This window comes from Numenius arquata, chromosome 2 (genome assembly GCF_964106895.1).
Source record: "Numenius arquata chromosome 2, bNumArq3.hap1.1, whole genome shotgun sequence".
Taxonomy (NCBI): domain Eukaryota; kingdom Metazoa; phylum Chordata; class Aves; order Charadriiformes; family Scolopacidae; genus Numenius; species Numenius arquata.
The window spans coordinates 94,824,778-94,842,407 of record NC_133577.1 but is presented as its reverse complement, the minus strand read 5'-3'; the positions used below and the strand labels follow the sequence as shown (position 1 = coordinate 94,842,407).

The window sequence follows — 17,630 nt, the reverse complement described above, 5'->3', positions numbered from 1 at the left end:
GAAAAGGTGGCACGGAACCCAGCTCAGCACAGTGTGTAAGCGAGAGGACCTCCTCATCCAGCCCTGCCTTCAACGGCTGTTTGTTCCCAGTCTTGTATCGCCTCCTACTGACACCACCTTTTGTAGAGCAAGGCTGGAAACCAACCCAGCTAAAAAAAGGGAGTATTTTCAGCATCTCAGATTTGTTCCCCAACCCACTTGACTACCACAATGCAGAAAAAAGGTGGCCCAGAGCAGCAATGAGTTACCAGAAAAGCCTGGGAACTGCACCACCACCGGTTATTTCAGGCATCTGAAATAACTCACTTTAAACCCAAGTCCTGCATACTGCCTCAAAAAGGGCAGACACCATTCATCTTCTCAAGACGCTGCCAACAATCCACAGGACAATTAGCAATTTCCTAATGCAGATTTTATACTGTACACACACACGCTTCATACACATAATCATGTCAGCAAAAAAATGACAGTATCATAAATCAATAAAATGACAGTATGTAATTCTTTCGGTTCTGGCATTGATGCCTGTAGTTCAAAATCACCTGCACCATCTCACCTACCTTTTGTACGTCCACAAAATCCAGCTACCACAGCACTTTGCATGCAGGTGGCAGAGTTACAGTGGTAGGAATTTTCAACAAAGCAGTTTCATAATAGTGGTTACACCCAAAAAACCCCACTAATGCCAATTCAGTTATGCATTTCAGTAATGCAATTTCAGTGATGCCATCAGTCAGTTTAATCAACTGCAAACTTTTCTCCCCAACCACAACTTTAAAAAAAATTGTTAGATAAAGATCAAAAAACTATGATATAATCAGAATATTTAGAGGCAGATAGCTTACTTCTTCGGAAATCCCTCTATGGGCTTTTAAAACATGTATTTCAGCCAAAACCTATTATGTTTAAATTCACCTTCCATGTAGAGAAACAAGAATGATTTTTTTCATCAACTGATCAAACAGAACGTAGCTCCAATTCAGCAATGTAAATCGAATATTCAATAATGATTAAAAAGGTGGTACTCACGTTCAAAAATAGCTGCTCAAAGCAGATCTGAAGTGAATTCCAAATACAAAATTACAATATCCATATATAGAATATGCTGAAATCCTAGAAGGTAAAATTTCCCTGCTGCATCTGTGACTCAACCTCTGAGGTTACATCCGTGCTGCACATTTAGCCAGGTTCCTGCTGTCTGTCTGCAAGCGAGCCTTCAGCCTGGATTACAGATCCCTCCCAACCAGGCTCTCAAAATCCTCCCTGGCCCAGAGAGTTTGGCTGCACCAGAGTGAGCTGTGATGTTATACATAGAAACTGGTACTAGACTAAGAGCTGCCTTCCAGTAAAGACTGGGTTTATTCCTTTCTTATCCTCTGTTTCAGCTCAAAAATCAAACAGGATGTCTTAAAATATCTGGAGTTTAAGTGAACCTGTTTGACTTTATCCTACACACCATGAAGGAAATACCTCACACAGCTAGTATTGTTTCAGCTGGTAGGAAGCAACTGCTAAATAAAAGATCAGTGCAGCGTCTGCCGTCTCTCGTTTGAGAGTCAAATCTCTAATCTGGTCACAAAAGCAGGAGAGTAATAAATTTGTGCAACAAAGCTCAGGGCTAGGTCATAAAATAAGGAAGAGTACTCAGTTGTGCAGATCATTTTCTCTTAGAGAGGCAGGAGCAGAGGCAGAACTGGAACAACTCCAGAGAGAGGAGGGTGAGGCATGCAGAGCGGTGGCAGCCTTGATGAAGATGAGACACAAGAGTACGGCTGCGCACCTAAAGAAGGAAAGCGTGACTCTGAAGTCGTACACTTGAACCGTACTTTGCCAGTTTGATTATCTCCCCCCATGAAAAAGAGTCTGCTCTCCCACCAGCAGCCTGAGAGTAACCTGATTTAAAAACAAGCATGTCAAAACCAGCAGTGTTTACAGAAAAACAGTAAATTGTTAGCACTTAAACCCAAGAACTCCTGAAAGCACGCAATAACCAAAATACAGCCTACATCATTAAAATAGTAAAGAAATACAAACTGACTGCTCACTTAATTCCATTAAACATAAACATAATAATAAACCTAATTGTGAACCTCTCCTCCATATTAATCAATTTTAAAGTAGTTAGCATTTAGATTAGTACATATTTGATACTGAAATGTAGGCCCATTACATAATAACAATAAAAAAAAATCTGAAAGCAGCATGTTTTTTAGTGGGGGTATTACCAACTTAATGGAAATATTTTTAAACAACAAAGTTATTAATGGCATATAATTTGGTAAACTTAGATCTATACATCTTCCCAAGTCTCAATGACTGTCAATGTATGTAAAAACACAAGATGGATTGGTATTTCCTCCAACACCTCTGGAGTTCATCTAAACAGAGTGCTTTTCCCTTACCAATAACAAAAAACCCACTGTATTTTTACAGAAAATCTCAGTTTTCTATCACGTTGAGATCTTCTTGGTGGATTTTAGCACAGTATAAGCTAGTATAATTACTTTTAAAAGAATAAATCCCATTTCCTATGGCCAAGTTATCACAATAGACACATATTAATTTGTAGGGAATTACAGAACATGGATCCCATCTTGGATGAAGTTGGACAAAGGTTATGCTCTGTGTCAATGAATTGTACTTCAACAGGCAACATACTGCAGGACTGGCACTGTAATTATTTCCATCCTTGAAATGAGAGACATTTTAAAAACACAAGCTTTCAGGGCAACTAATTCTTGCATCTGTCATCACATGTTATTGCCAAGTAATAGGCAACCAACTGTAGCTAATCACATATAAATGGCATCTGTTACGCAATCATGCAATATTTTATCTTATGCCCACGTTGTAAAGCATGATAGATGAGTACTGTTTTGAGAGGAATAAAAGGCTACTGAAAATACATATGGAAAAGTAAATTCTCATTTACTTTACTAAAACTTGGAAAAGGTCTTAAATAAAACTATTTTATTTCCAATCTGTGCCGTTGCATTCTCTCATATTAATAATAAAAGAATCGGTTTTACTTTCAGTTATTTAGTTCCTACGATATTTCAGTTGCAGACAGCAGTGAAATACTTCTTTGTTCCAACAGCTTTCTCTTTGCAAAATAAAGTCAGACTGTCACTGTCTTTTTACTCACAGAAGTTTCATGAAGCCTTGGTGTTGATACCAGAGTATAATCTCTTTTAAGTTACATGTTAAAGATCCGTTTTCCTTAATTGCCAGATGTTAAAAGCAATACAGATTGGCGCAACAAAAGTCATTTTACAGAATAATTTAAAGGATATGGTGAGTTTACAGAATCCTTTGGTTAAATTTAGTAAAAGACAAGTTACATTGACAAAGACCACAGTACAAAAACTATTTATAGTTTCACTATTTTAAGGATTTCCTTTAGCATTTTCAGCATTCACAATATAAAAGATGAAGGCACTTGCCCCTCAAGAAAACAGAAAACCACAGATACTTAGTCTATTCAAAGGCACTCAGCTTGCTTTTTGTATTTTTTTTTTTTTAAGTTTGACAGACACCAGGTTGATATTGCTTCCACCATTTGCTGGCCTAACAGTCTCTTCAAAAATTCCTGCAACACAATTAATTACACTCGATGGCCAAGCACAAAAATATCATGTAATTATTTGGGATATTTATTTTGTGGGTAAAATGTTCATGATTTTACAAAACTCTGATTTTACCAGGCTAGGCCTTTGGCCAATTTTGATTTTTTTTTCCCTTTAACACGCTGTGCCTTGAGCTTCTTTCTCTGCCTGGAATTCATCCATATTGGGTACTGTCCATGCTGGTCTAGAAGAGTTTTTTTGTTTCGTTTATTATCTACGTCCATTTTACTGTCATCTGAAAAAGAAAGGTATTTATAGTGAGTAAAATACATGAATCAGCTTCACAGAAGCTATTTTGTTACTAGATTCCCCAAAATTATAAAAATAATCTTACACATAACAGTATTTGTAGTATAGAGCTGAATGCTTTATACAGAAAGCCCTTTCCAAACCAGTACAACTGCAACCCAGGAACTTCAACAGCTCATAGTAAATATGCAGAATTTTCCCTAAAGGCCCATGTCTGGGCAAAACACCTTATTCTTTAGTCTGCTGTCTGTTCCAATATTGTGTTTAAAAACATTGTGTGTGGTCTCCATCAAAAGCTGCAACCATACAGGAACCCATAGGCTTATTGAAACATATGCACAATTAAATACTTTTTATGATGTAATGTTTAAGATGCATTCTAAGAAAATAAATTCATTTGAGTGGAAGATGAAGACAGGTAAAAAGAAGAATAAAGAGAAAAGCTGACGGTGAGCCAGTGATGCTACATTTGCCTCAAGAAGAGAGCACGAGGCTGAGTCCCATATATTTAGAGACAGAAATAGAGGATTAATCTCTAGGATCGGAAGAGCCTGTGACATGGTCACTCTCAAGAACGGTGTCCTCACTAGCTAACACCACATGAACGTCATATCTCGGTGAGACAACAAGGCTACAAGAGGAACACCTTGTTAAGCACAAATCTGAACTGCACTTAACTCTATTAGCTAGAGTTAACTAACTGTACTAACTCAATTATTAACTGAACTCTATTATTTAGTTTCAACCTTGTTTCCAGACCATCCATGTGCAATCCCAAAAGCTTTATCACTAGATTTTACAGGGAGGAAAAAAGACTTTTTTATGTTGTGCCTGTCTGACGTTGGGAAACAAAGTTCATGAGGAAAAGGCCAAAGTGCTACTTCAATAGTTGAAGTGCACTGGCAGTCTACACGGATCTGCACCACAGAGATGTGCTTCAGGAGCCCTAAAGTTGGGATATGAATACTTGCAGTCAGCAGAGAATCCGCACAGGGGCCTGTCTGCTGGCGCAACCAAAGGCTGATCCAGCATGGGACAGGCAGAAAAAAAAAAGTAAGTCACAGCTCCAGAAAGCTCTTGAGACATCAGAGAAACACAGTATGAAGCCTTCTTAACAGCGTCATTTTCCAAATATCATAGGAGAGATGACCTCCAACAGCACAACACAAAAAAATACAACATCCCAAGACAACCAACTGTACACACATAAGCTTCTTCTCTGATTCCCGTCCCATCATATGATTGAGGTTAATCTGTTACATCAATTTTGACTGCAAAAAAGCACATCCATAATAAATGTCAGCAGCAACATTAACTAAATGAAGAAATACTTCTGGAAAAAAAATATCAGTTTTTCACATGGCACAATGTTTTCATCATACTTTGCAATCTCAAGGATGCTGCAGGAATCAGTAACAGGAAGAAAGCTACTGAACAGAAGTGGTCCAAGGACATAAAGAACACCTATCAAAGGGGTTATAAGACAAAGAAAAAAAGGACCAAGAAAAAAAAAAAAGCTATACAAGTAGGTTATCAAAGCAGACTCAATGGACATGATTATCTTGAAAAATACGTACATGCCCACAAAGCTTTAAAAACAGCTACAAAACCTTTTTTGACCAAAGGCTAGTCAGACCTTCCATTATTTTTTTCCTAACACCAAAAACTGAAAAAAAATTATTTCACAGCGTACTGTGAAAAATACCTTAAGATAACACAGGAAAATGTCCCTAATATATACTTACATACTTTCTTAGGCTGGAAAATTATTCACCTATCTATGGAAAGTGCATATTCTGGATGAAGCTTTCATCTACTTCAGTCTTTATAATATTTGGTGATGTGAACCCTCTCGTGTCCACTAACAGCTAGTGCTGGAAAGTCCTCTCAAAGAAGACACCATTATTTTCAAAAAACATGTAGTTGTTCTGTGAAATAGATATATTCTTCAGTATTTCTGAGCCTGCTATCTCTCTACAAAGGCCAAGTGAAATTGGCCACTTGTATAAAAGTTGCCAGCAGACCTGGAAGGGGGTGCAGGAATGACAAATGGCCAGGCATCTGCTTCAGAAACTAGGTTTAAGATAACGATGTTTCATCCAGCTTCAGCATCAGAAAGCTGACAATTTTCCGAAACGTTTTGGAAATTCAATTCTAACAATCCCATGGAGAACGGCTTTTACATCTGGTTTGTGGGACAAATCAGAACCACGGATAAAATTACAAGTTACACTCCAAACTACCCTTAATTGGGCAAGTATTTTTATATAGCATTCTATTTCCATTTTCAATATAGCTTACAGGCTCTGCTATTCAACTTCACAACACTTCCCTGTCTTTCCTAATTTCTGAAACACTGACAAAAGCAGCTGCACGACTGACAGTAATTACTAGCATTATTTTATATCCCCACTGTGGTGTCTCAAGAGACTTCTGCATGCCACATAAAAAAGCTCACAGCAGCAATACCATAACAGCTTAAGTGGGATAAATTGGAGAAGGTAAAAGGACTATGATTTAGCTGAGACTGCAGTTTTAGAAAGAGATGGTGTCTTTCTGACTCCTGTCCAGTACGTAGTTATTTCAAACTCTTGTCTTCACTTCCTGGGTTACTTTCTTTACAGATTACATCCTATTCAAGGAATAGTGAGGAAGATGGCAGTATCTGTAGACACCTAATACCTCCATACCTCCCACACCTTGTACAATGCAGTATTAATTAGCATACAAAAACAGGGTCCCTAAAACTCCTAAAATACATTTACTACCCAGATAGAACATTTAAAAAGGAAAAAAAAAAAAAAAAGCACTCTATTTTTGATAAAATCTCTACCAAATTAGTTTAGATTTAGGTCCAACTTTTATATGCTTAGTGTCCTCCTTAAACTAGGAGGGAAATTATATCCCATCTCCAGTTTAACAGCAAATATAATGCTGTGATTGGTACAACTGCTAAGTGATGAATCCTCACTCAATGTCTTCACAAAGAGATGTCTCTTCATAAGATGCTACAGACTTTAAAATCAAATGTTAATAAGTTTGTTCTACAAGTGATCAGATGCAACATAGATACTGATGTTGCAAAATGACCCGATTCAATGATTTAATATCACCTTTGGCTTTAAAAGATAAAGATTTGGGTTTTCCAACTCACTATTCTCAACCTGTAATAATCCTAAGTCTGATCACGACAGTGAAAGTCACAGGGACGATAATACACGCGGGACGTCCCTGCACTTGGGTGGTTGCAACAGAAGAACCGGTGTAGTGAAAAACAGGCTACAGACGTGACCGGCGGAGGGGGGGCGGAGGAGGCGGGAGGAAAAGAGAGCGGGGCACGCAAAAGGCAGGTCACGGGCAACCCGGGGCCGCCTGACTGACAGCCGGCCCCGGCACCTCAGCACCGCCGGGGGCTGGTCCGGTGATGCCAGCGGGGCCCTCCCCTCCCGGTGACTCCAGCGCCGCCCAGCCGGAGCCCAACTCACCCCCCTGCTCGAGGACCGTTTTGGGGGTCACCACGGTGGCCACCTCCTTGACCTCCTCCATGAGAACATCCGCGTTGGTACCCAGGGTTTTTTTCAGCCTCTCCAGCTCCTTGGGCGCATTCTTCTTCCTCTTCTCCGCCCGCATCTTCCTTCTCCATTTGCTCCTCAGGCTCTTCGCCATGGCCTGAGAGGGGGTGAGAGGCAAACAGTGAGAACGAAGCAAGCGCGGGGCAGAAGAGCCGTTAAAGGCGGCGCGGAACGCCATCGCGGCTGCCGCCCTCCCCCCCGCCCCGGTCCCAACGGACGGGTAGCGCCCGGACACGGGGCCGTCCCTCCCTACCCCCCCCGCTCACCCCGGCCGCGCACGAGGTCCGCCGTCCACCCGCGCGCAGGGCCGCGCTCCCTCTCCGCGCACGCGCAGGCTGGGTCGGTCTGCCGCGTCAGGCCCCGCCCCCCGAGAGCTTCCCGGCGATACGGCAGCTTCTACCGTAACTCTCCGAGCGGGCGCGCAGCGCCCGCCGCCGCTCCGGCTGCCGGCGGGAGGAAGGCGAGCCCCGGGGGCTTCCTACGCTATGCATGGGCCACGGATCGGCTGCGGGCACCGGGCTGCCGGCTGGGGGTGTGAAACAACTGCGGGGGGGGCGGGGGAGGGGGGGATGGATGAAAAAAAATCAACACGTATTTCATCACCGGGGGAAAAAAAAAAAAAAAAAAGTGAAGTTTTATTTTTAGCTGCTTCCACACATTTCTTAAGGACAGAAGAGAGAAATCATCACACCGGCTCAAAACAATTGCCACCCTCGGTCAAGCTCCCGCATGGAAAGCGGGCGTTGTTACTGCTCGTGGTGAGACACAGGACGTTTCCCATGTACACTGTCACCTTCTTGCCAGCCTCTGGCCGGCCCAGGACAGGTGGGCAGTAACACTACAATACAAACACTGAATAGGCAGAAAACAAGCCTTTCCAGATGTTTTTTACCCTGCCTGCCCTTTCAGGATCTCATCAGCCTGGGAAGCAGCCCCTGTCCCCTGCCGGGCGAGGGCTGGCACTGCTCCTTCTCAGCACCCCGATGTCCTCCAGACTCGCCTGCAAGAACAGACTAAAGTTTTCCCGATTTTTATTGACAGACAATTAACCATAATATACACAAGCTGATAAAATGACAGAATCCCTCTCCAAATGATTTTTCAGAACACTGAAAGACAGGCAATAAATAATACTTAAATGAAGAACATTCCCTATAATTGCTTCAACACCCTCCCATCTTACACAATAATCTGAGAGCCCTTAAGGAGAACAGAGTATCTCTGTTAGAGACAGGGTTCCATTTTACCAAACAGAAATTAGAAACAATTTTAGCTTAGTAAAACATTGCACAGTGATAAACTCAGGCTACCCTTATGCGGTACACACAATTTAACAATCCCAAAGGAAACCTTTCCAGCAGCTACAGAAGAGCAGAGAGAGGCTTACTCTGGAGCAATGAGAAGTTAGCAAACAAAATTTTAATCGTGAATTATGTCAAGTGCAATCAAGTGATTAAAAGAGTGACTGAAATAATGACAGCATGTTAACTACATAAAATATATATTCTAGAGAAGAACTTTACCTACATAAAAGGCCTTTTTCTTATTTTTTTTTTTTTTTCGTAAGGAGGGATCAATATTCATGGAATGAAAAAAGTAATAAAGATTCAGTCTCTAGAAGATAGGGCTATACAGTTTGTAGATCATCCAAACGCTATTTAAGTGCTTAATATATGCTACAGTCAAATCACACTTTTGACTATTTTTTATTAAATGCTTCCAGTAAACGCAGGAGGTGTAAGAACAGATTGATGATGTCCAAGTAGAGATTGATTGCAGCCAGTATGTACTCTTCAGGGGATAATTTGTGCATCAGCAAATGAGTGTCGTAAATAATAAATCCACAGAACAGAAGAGCTCCGGCAGCAGCAAACACCAACTCTATTGTCTCACTGTAGAAGAACAGCTGGAGGCAAATGAAAGAAGAAAAAAAAAAAATTTTTTTTCTTTTTAATATTAAAATCCCTGCATAATGATACGCCATACTTAAAAAAAAGATACACAGTCTTTTACTGTTATGTACAAGATTAGGATGACATTTCAATGTTCTTATTTTACATAGTCCCCAGTCACACAGTCTCTTTGCATGAGTACAAGTGCCTCCATCAGAATATTAACAACGGCAGAAAAATTAGAAAAACAAAACACAATTAAACCCCAAATCTCCTTCCCATTCTCTCAATCAAGTAGTGGATCTTGATTGACAAACTTTGTCAATCAACGCAAGCATCTCTTTCACATTAGCAAGAACGGTATCCAACAAAAATTTGAATTGGAAATGAGTGGTTAAAGATCACCAGCACGATCTACAACAGTAATGGATCTGGTTGGGAATTTTCTTTTGTTAAGCTATATTGGACTGTCCAAAACATTTTTGTTATACTGGAAGTTAGTAAAAGGTTGATGTTAAAGAATATTTTTTTAACCTTGAACACAAGCTATCTTACCCTCAAGAAACCCGAGAAGATCAGAATCCACAGACAGGCGAAGAGGCTGAAAATGAAATTAAACTGTTAGCAACAATATCTTTTCTTTTAAATTTTACTTAAAATCCCCTCCTATAAAACCTCTTCATAATATAGTTTGTAAGTAAATGTCCATAATTTTTAGATGCCAACTGTTCATTGGTATCAGCAGTAAAACTCTGTTTTATAAAGCTGTCAAAAGTTATGCCCTAACTTTACTTTTTTAAAAAAAATGTGAAGCAGCTATCTTCTGTCTCAGTGAAAAATCCAAGTAAGCTAGTTTTCTAGTGTAATATTATGGTTTTAGGAATCATAATCACAGAAAAGAATTTCTTACCAAGACAGCAGAATTGCACAAAATTATTAATTTAAAATAAATAACACCCTTGCCATTCCCTTGAATTAATCTATTGATCTGTATTCATTATCATATGTGCAAAGCTTGATTTAAAAAAAGGAAAAACTAGCTTAACAAAAAACAAAAGAAACGAACAAAAAAAGTCATCAATATGAAAACATACGCTGCTCCAAATTTGCTGAAGTCTCTCTTTGACTGCAAGGTATATGCGGTCAGTCCAAGAAATACAGCAGAAGTAAGGATAAAGGCTTGCAAGACGATGGACACATCATAGAGACTCACTATAAACAGAAATAAACTGTCACTTAAAGAACAGTACACTATGGATTTGCTAAGTTATCTTTTGAGGAAACAGAAGTTTAAACTTTCACAGACAGGAAAAAAAATATCTTAACTGTGAACATAAAAAGTAAATTATGCCTGAACTTGTCTTTGCACTTCAAAATCATATCACAGGACTCAGGGACCCTTGCACTAGCTAAGTTTGACAGTTACAGTATAGGTGTAGCTTCTTAAATGGAGATAACAGATCTTCCCTACTCACAATAAAAAATTTTTTAAAAAAAGAAAAGTACTTTTAAGCCTAGATACATGAGATCTTAAAGAAAAAGCTATCTGAATTTTTCAGGATACTGAAACAAGAAAAAAATAAATCACAAGAGAATCAAACTCTGTAAAGGCTCATAAAAGTTTTTATTAGGGAGTAGGAAGGGAAAGGTAAGAGAAACGAGTGGACCTTTTTCTTCTCTCCTTCCTCCTTAATCTTTCCTTTCTCCAAACGTCTTTTTTTTTTTTTTGCAGGAGACCATAAACCATAATGAAGTGAGTTCAACTTATGCTGGAAGCTATAGTGCAAGGTGATGCCATGACTTGTCCGCACAACACCCCACCTCAACCTTGACAATAAAGTACAGAACTCTCCAAACTCAAAGTACTTCCTTTGGAGGAAGCCGAGTGAGAAGATAAGGTTATTTCATTTGCAGGTCAGCTCTGCTGAGAGCTGCCATAGAGGAAAGAATGTTGCTAGCTGTACTGGATGGCACAACTCGTTTCTCACCAGGTTTACACAGTTTCAGTTCTGGATCAGAATCCAGTTTTCTCCCTTGATTTTCTGGTTTTTGCTAAACTCATATCACTGTCATTAAAATTTTCAAACAAAGGATTTTTTTAATCACTTTAGCTGCATTTAGGAATCTCAGATGACAATTAGTATAACATACTGAATTCCTTTTCCAATTTCTTTAAGGAATCAGACAATTTACCTGTAATGGCAACTGTCAGTGCTTCCAGTAGGGTCTACAAAGAGGAAAAAAAATAAATAAAATTACAAGGACAAGCCCCCCCCCCCCCCCCAAACACTTACACAGAGACTTCACATGCAATGAGCCCCATTCTGCTACATAAATCCCAGCATGCGCTACATTAGTTCTGTTGTTAAGTCTTTGTATAAGATAATACGCTTAATTTTCAACAAGAAAATGGCAGTCATAGAATCATAGAATGGTTAGAGTTGGAAGGGACCTTAAAGATCATCGAGTTCCAACCCCCCTGCCATGGGCAGGGACACCTCCACTAAACCAGGTTGCTCAAAGCCTCATCCAGCCTGGCCTTTAACACTTCCAGGGATGCGGCATCCACAACTTCCCTGGGCAACCTGTTCCAGTGCCTCACCACCCTCACAGTAAAGAATTTCTTCCTAATATCTAATCTAAATCTCCCCTCTTCCAATTTAAAACCATTACCCCTTGTCCTGTCACTACACTTTCTGACAAAGAGTCCATCCCCGCCTCTCCTGTGCAGGAAGCTGTTGTGTTACATAAAAATAATACATTATAAACTGAAAGTAAGTGAGAGACAGCCCCTACAGAAAAATGCCATTTAGGTTTTCCACTCAAAGCACACAGCATTCTTATCACACTTCTTACAAAGTATTCAAGGGGCTATAAAACGTCTCTGAGCTGCTATTAGAAATGAACTCTTTTCAGCTTTTTACATACTTATCAATATTTGAAATACTTTTATCCAACACCCTTAATATCTCATTAGACAGCTAAGCATCTGCATCAATTTCTTTTTCCCGCTTGTCCTTGTTTTGAAACAGCTAACTAAAAATCAAACATATTGATGTCTGGACTGAAGGCTAGTATGGGCCTTGAGTTTTTCTGAAAGGTAATTTCAAATTAAGTTTCATTACAATAAAAGATGAGAAAAGTATGGCACGAACCAAGAGGTCAGAAATAAGAGAACATTTAGCCCATATTTTGTTTAAACCAATTTATCACACACAGATTTGAACCCTTCTCTTCCTACACAATGTAATACTTAAACTGTCATACCACAAACTCCCACACCACATTTGGCCAAACTATTACATCACTCCTTGTTACAGCTGCACTTGCTGAAAGGTTTTAAACATTTCACTCTCCTGCAAGACTTCCAAAGTCAGGAATCATATAACTGCATTACAATTTAAACAGTCTATTTACTTACAGAGCAAAGCTGTCTTCTCATCGTACCACAAATACAATTTAGGCAACTCCTAACGCATCAAATTCCAATGGTTCTGCGACTACTTTTCAGAAGACTGCTTTACTACATAACCCAAAATATCCAAGAGCAACAGTTAGCCCATATCTACAAATTTGCAACATCAGGCAGGAGACTGAAATTTGAGGACAGCTCTGATCAACCTGCCTGTTTTGGACACGTGCTCAGAATTCAGCATCAAAAAGAAAACCTTTAATAAAATAAACACCTATGGCTGGCTGCATTTGGGTCTCTGCTGGAAGCTGTCCATTAAATAAATAAGGTAACAGAAATGCCTCCTTCTTTCCTACGGAGCAGTTTCATAGAAAAATCACTGAAATCAACAGAAGAATGACAGCAAATAGATAGATATATTTAAATGCACACACAAACAAACAAATGCACAACCTGGTTCCAAGTTCTAACATTCTTCCTAAAAAGATGCTGGATGTAACCTCAAGCAGAGGCTATCTAGGAACAACCTATGGATAGAACCTCCAAAAAATAACTCAGAACTTTGTGAGTATATAGGGTATCTTTCAAGGAATACAAGAAAAAGAAATTAACCACCACTAGTTTGCTTAAAGGAGTTCATCACAATGAAAGACATTCTAGGGTTTATTAAAATTGAATTTATATAAATACTTACAAATCCAAAAAGCAGGTATAAGTTAACAGGATGCTGGTGTCTGTAGATGGTCAGTGCCACGATTATAACCAAAGATCCCAAAGCAGATATCAAAAGCAACACAGGCCTGTGAAGTTCCATACAAAAAAGTAATCAAAATTAAGAAGACTAAAAATGCAGTTTATATAAAATCAAGTTTTTATGTGATCACCTAGATAAAGATACTGCTCCATATAGCCAAAGTAAATGTAAAGCAAGTTTTACAATACAACTGCTCTAAAACATACTACTACAGATAATCAGCTAAAAACAGTACAGTCACAAAGACAATTTTTGCATACTGAAGGTAAAGATTGTCCAGGAATCCATCACCTGGAGATGAACATGTATGAAGAGAAAAATCCATCAGTATTAAACTATACGTAATATTTTGCCTACTAAGAACTCCACATTCAGGAAACTGTTTTTTACAAGTACCTGAACGCAACAAACATGGGCAGTAACTGCACCAAAGAAAACCAGTACTGATCAGTAAATATCACTATAATTAAATCATTCACACAGCTCTCCAAGTAAAAACTAGAGCAAAATCAAACACAAAACCACAATAGTCCTAAGAGAGCAGGACAATTTTTCAATTATCAGATTTAAGTATAAAACTCTTGGTTTATACTTTTACACTATAGCTTACACAGAAACTTTCATATAGCCCTAATGCAAAAAGAGCATCAAGCACTATGAAGTGAAAGTAAAAGCAAACTCTGAAAGCGCACTTGGGGGAAACCAGGAACAGTACTCAGTGCCCTCCTCCTTTCCCCAGTTGTTCTTTTCCCCTGCCTGTGCACCACTTTGGTTTTTAAGACTTGTTTTTTTCTCATGGAAATCTGAGAGGCAAAAAGAAGTAAGCCCACAGGAATTTTAGCAGACTGGTTTTCAGGAAAAAAAAAAACAAACCCACAAAAGAAGATGAGGGAGGGAGAGAAGTAAAACATGATTCAGCTTTTTATAACAAGTACCTATAAACAACAGCATTCCAAACAGATTCTAAAAGCAGATACTTAGACCATGAAATAAGAGATGTCAATATCTGAGATGTCCTGCAACTGACGTATAGGTTTTGACAGCTTAAATATTAAAATAAACATTATTTGTAAAGTATTGATTAAAATAAACTTTAATGATAATAATAAAAATAAATCTTAATAATAAATCAAGTAGAAGAAATGCTATTTCCTAAACAGGTTACAAAATTTCTATTACAGAATAAAAACACGGGGTATAAACATTATTAGGAATCCTGAAGTGTTCCAGAGCAAAATACTACATAAACTATACTTAACACACAATAAACCAGCCCCATTTCATTTTAGTATTTACCTTTCAAGAACAAATGCCTGTACTCCAGTAGAGTACAGAAAAATTGCAGATGTGACTGTGGTCAAAAGAACTTGAATGGAAAGAATGCTGTAAACTTTCCGTAGAAAAGCTAGAATAAGGAAAATAAAAATGAAATCACTTTTGAGTTACATTACAAAGATCAGATGTACGTCAGATATAAGTTTTCTATTTGATCAGGAACTACTAGAAACTTAATTCAGTGAAAAAGCACAGAGTACAGTGTTAAGAAGCCATTTATTCCTAGACGCCATTATTTAAACAACAATGATGACAAAAGAAATATGAAAAAATTTGCAAAGAATTTACTTCAGACTATCTGCAAAACTACATACACCTAATCTCACTAAGAAATTAACAGTATACTTCCCCATCACACTACTGGTACCTAATGGACCTAAATGAAGAAAGGTAACTTGGAAGTTCTGTGGAAGACAGTCATCAAAGTTAAAAAAGGAAAAACTTTTACAGTAGTATCTATTTGATTAACCTTCTGACATTATTAAGTGTTATTAAATGATATGTTAAATATCATTTATCATCATTTGCCACTTGCATTGTACTGAATTGGTATCTAGAGCCACAGACTGCTAGAAAAAAAACAAAACACCAGAATTAAGCTAAAATGCTTCATAATTCTATAGAAGTGTGGAGAGTGGTTCAGGACATACAGATATATCATACAGATATTCTCTGTTCTGAATGGAAGGAGACCAAATCCATTAGGCAAGATGCTCTGAAGAGAAGAATAAGCCTACAGGGAGATTCAATCCAATCTTTGACAGCACAGTCTAAACAAGGTTAAGAGTGCATATTATGAGAAGCTGAATTATCTGCTTGCAGCAGCTGAAGTCAAATCTATAGGTAAGCCACAAGGGACTGGGGTCTACTTTGTTGTAATAAATGGAACAAATCTAGAAGTAGCCTGCTAGCTAGCGTAGCCTTCTCCCCACTCTCTCCATATTATGAAATGCATTAGCAATTTTGCTAAAAACAATACTTCTTTCATATTTCCTACAGCATCTTTTATTTTCCAAACATGATAAAACTATTTTTATGGGAAGGGGTCTCCTGACTACCAGCAATATCTGACAAGCACACAGCTGTTTTTATTCCAAGACACATCCAGTTCAGCAAGGATTACTGATTAAACACCATGTACAAGAGTATTCAATACACTTGAGACCTGCATGTTAACCGTAAAGAAACATTTCATGGCCACTAATATGACTTTACAGCATCAAATGCTTAAGAAGAAGACACAATATTTTAACATCTCACAGAAGAATTTCAAATCCCTCAGTCTCCTGGCTAAACTACTGTAACTATGGGTACCAATTTTAGCTTTTATACATCTTATGTATCATGTTTGGGCTTCAAAATGCATCACCCTGAAGAAAAACAATCCCTCTGATAAAAAGACCTGTCCCCTATACACCGAAATGATAGTTTTTCGCCGGCCACTGATCTTTCTCTCATCCTCGACGCTTAACCTGGACCAAGTAACGCCTCGCCTCCACACTCACGGCCTTGCCCACAAGGTTAAAACTCTGCGCAGAACCTGAATTCCGCTAAACGCCACAGGCCATGATGAGCTTAACGGAGAGGAACTGGTTGGGAACGCTGGGGTCCGACACCCTTTTGGCCGGCCCAGCAAGGGGAGGCAGCACAGGCCTCCCCCGGGGGGACTAAGGGAGGGTTCTCGGGGGAGGGGGTGTGTGGCACCCTTACTCATCCCCAGTCCCTACCCATGCGGATGTGGACGCTGGCCGAGGCCACGTTGGTGCCGTAGTTGAAGTCATCTTCGATAGAGTTCCGCGGGTAGAGCTGCTCCGCCGCCATCGCCGCCGCCGCCGCCTTCCCCAGCAACGGCGACAACCGCCCCGCTTCCAGGAGAGCCAGTCGCGCTCCGCACCGCCGAGCAGGGCCCTGCGTCGAGCGGCCGAGCTCGTCGATGGTGGCGGCCCGCCGGCCCAGGGGGCGCTGTGGGGGAGGCCGGGCCCCGCCGGGGCGGCAGCGGGGACTCGGCGCGGCAGAGGGCCGCGACCCGCCGGGCCGGACCCGCTTGACCGCCCTGCAAGGTGGGCGGAGTCTGCAGCGGAGGGGAGGCCGGGCCGAGGACAGCGGCGGGGTCGCGGGTGGCGCTGCCAAGGACTGCGGCCTAGCGGCTGCGGCTGCCGAGGGATGGGTGGGTGTGGGACTCGGCATGGGGTGCGCCCACGGGAGGGAAGAGGCGCCCATGGCCTTTAACTTTTACATGCGGGATTTGCATGAGTGGAGCAGGAGTGGGTTTCCTATGAAGATCCAACCCAAACCATTCTGTGATTTCAGCGTTACTGACACTTTTCCCACCGAGGCCAGTCCTATGCATGAGTCGTGATGGCTTGAGGAGGCCTTGTGTTTGTGTTCGTCTCAAACACCACTTACTGTGTCTATTTTAGGCCTTAAAGGTCTGGAGAGGAAGTTTCAGTGACTGAACATTCAGCCCTTTTCCTGGTTTTCACCTTTGATTAAACCTCAAGCTGCTCTGCAGAAAGAGTTCTGCAGCACACTGGGGCTGTCCACAGCTACGAACACATAGCTGCGTTCAGCAATAACTGATGGAGGATGAAACACCTCTCCTTTGAGGACAGGCTGAGGAAGTTGGGGTTGTTCAGCCTGGAGAAGAGAAGGCTCTGCGGAGACCTTATTGCAGCCTTTCAGTACTTAAAGGGGGCCTACAGGAAAGATGGGAACAGGCTTTTTAGCAGGGCCTGTTGTGATAGGACAAGGGGTAATGGCTTTAAACTAAAAGAGGGTAGATTTATTTAC

At 40.3% G+C, this 17,630-nt stretch overlaps 2 protein-coding genes across 2 annotated transcripts; both read right to left on the bottom strand.

Annotated features, from left to right (window-relative positions):
• Positions 1 to 394: 394 nt before the first annotated feature.
• Positions 395 to 7,771, bottom strand: LLPH (LLP homolog, long-term synaptic facilitation factor). Its single transcript, XM_074168500.1, has 3 exons — positions 7,714 to 7,771; positions 7,361 to 7,544; positions 395 to 3,861 (listed from the first exon to the last, which is right to left on the bottom strand). Exons 2-3 carry the CDS (start codon positions 7,539 to 7,541, stop codon positions 3,698 to 3,700), a joined length of 345 nt encoding a protein of 114 aa, XP_074024601.1. The 5' UTR covers positions 7,542 to 7,544; positions 7,714 to 7,771; the 3' UTR covers positions 395 to 3,697.
• A 691-nt stretch (positions 7,772 to 8,462) lies between these two features.
• TMBIM4 (transmembrane BAX inhibitor motif containing 4) lies at positions 8,463 to 16,704 on the bottom strand. Its single transcript, XM_074168584.1, has 7 exons — positions 16,568 to 16,704; positions 14,802 to 14,910; positions 13,446 to 13,551; positions 11,533 to 11,566; positions 10,434 to 10,551; positions 9,895 to 9,940; positions 8,463 to 9,353 (listed from the first exon to the last, which is right to left on the bottom strand). Exons 1-7 carry the CDS (start codon positions 16,659 to 16,661, stop codon positions 9,147 to 9,149), a joined length of 714 nt encoding a protein of 237 aa, XP_074024685.1. The 5' UTR covers positions 16,662 to 16,704; the 3' UTR covers positions 8,463 to 9,146.
• Between the last annotated feature and the right edge of the window lie 926 nt (positions 16,705 to 17,630).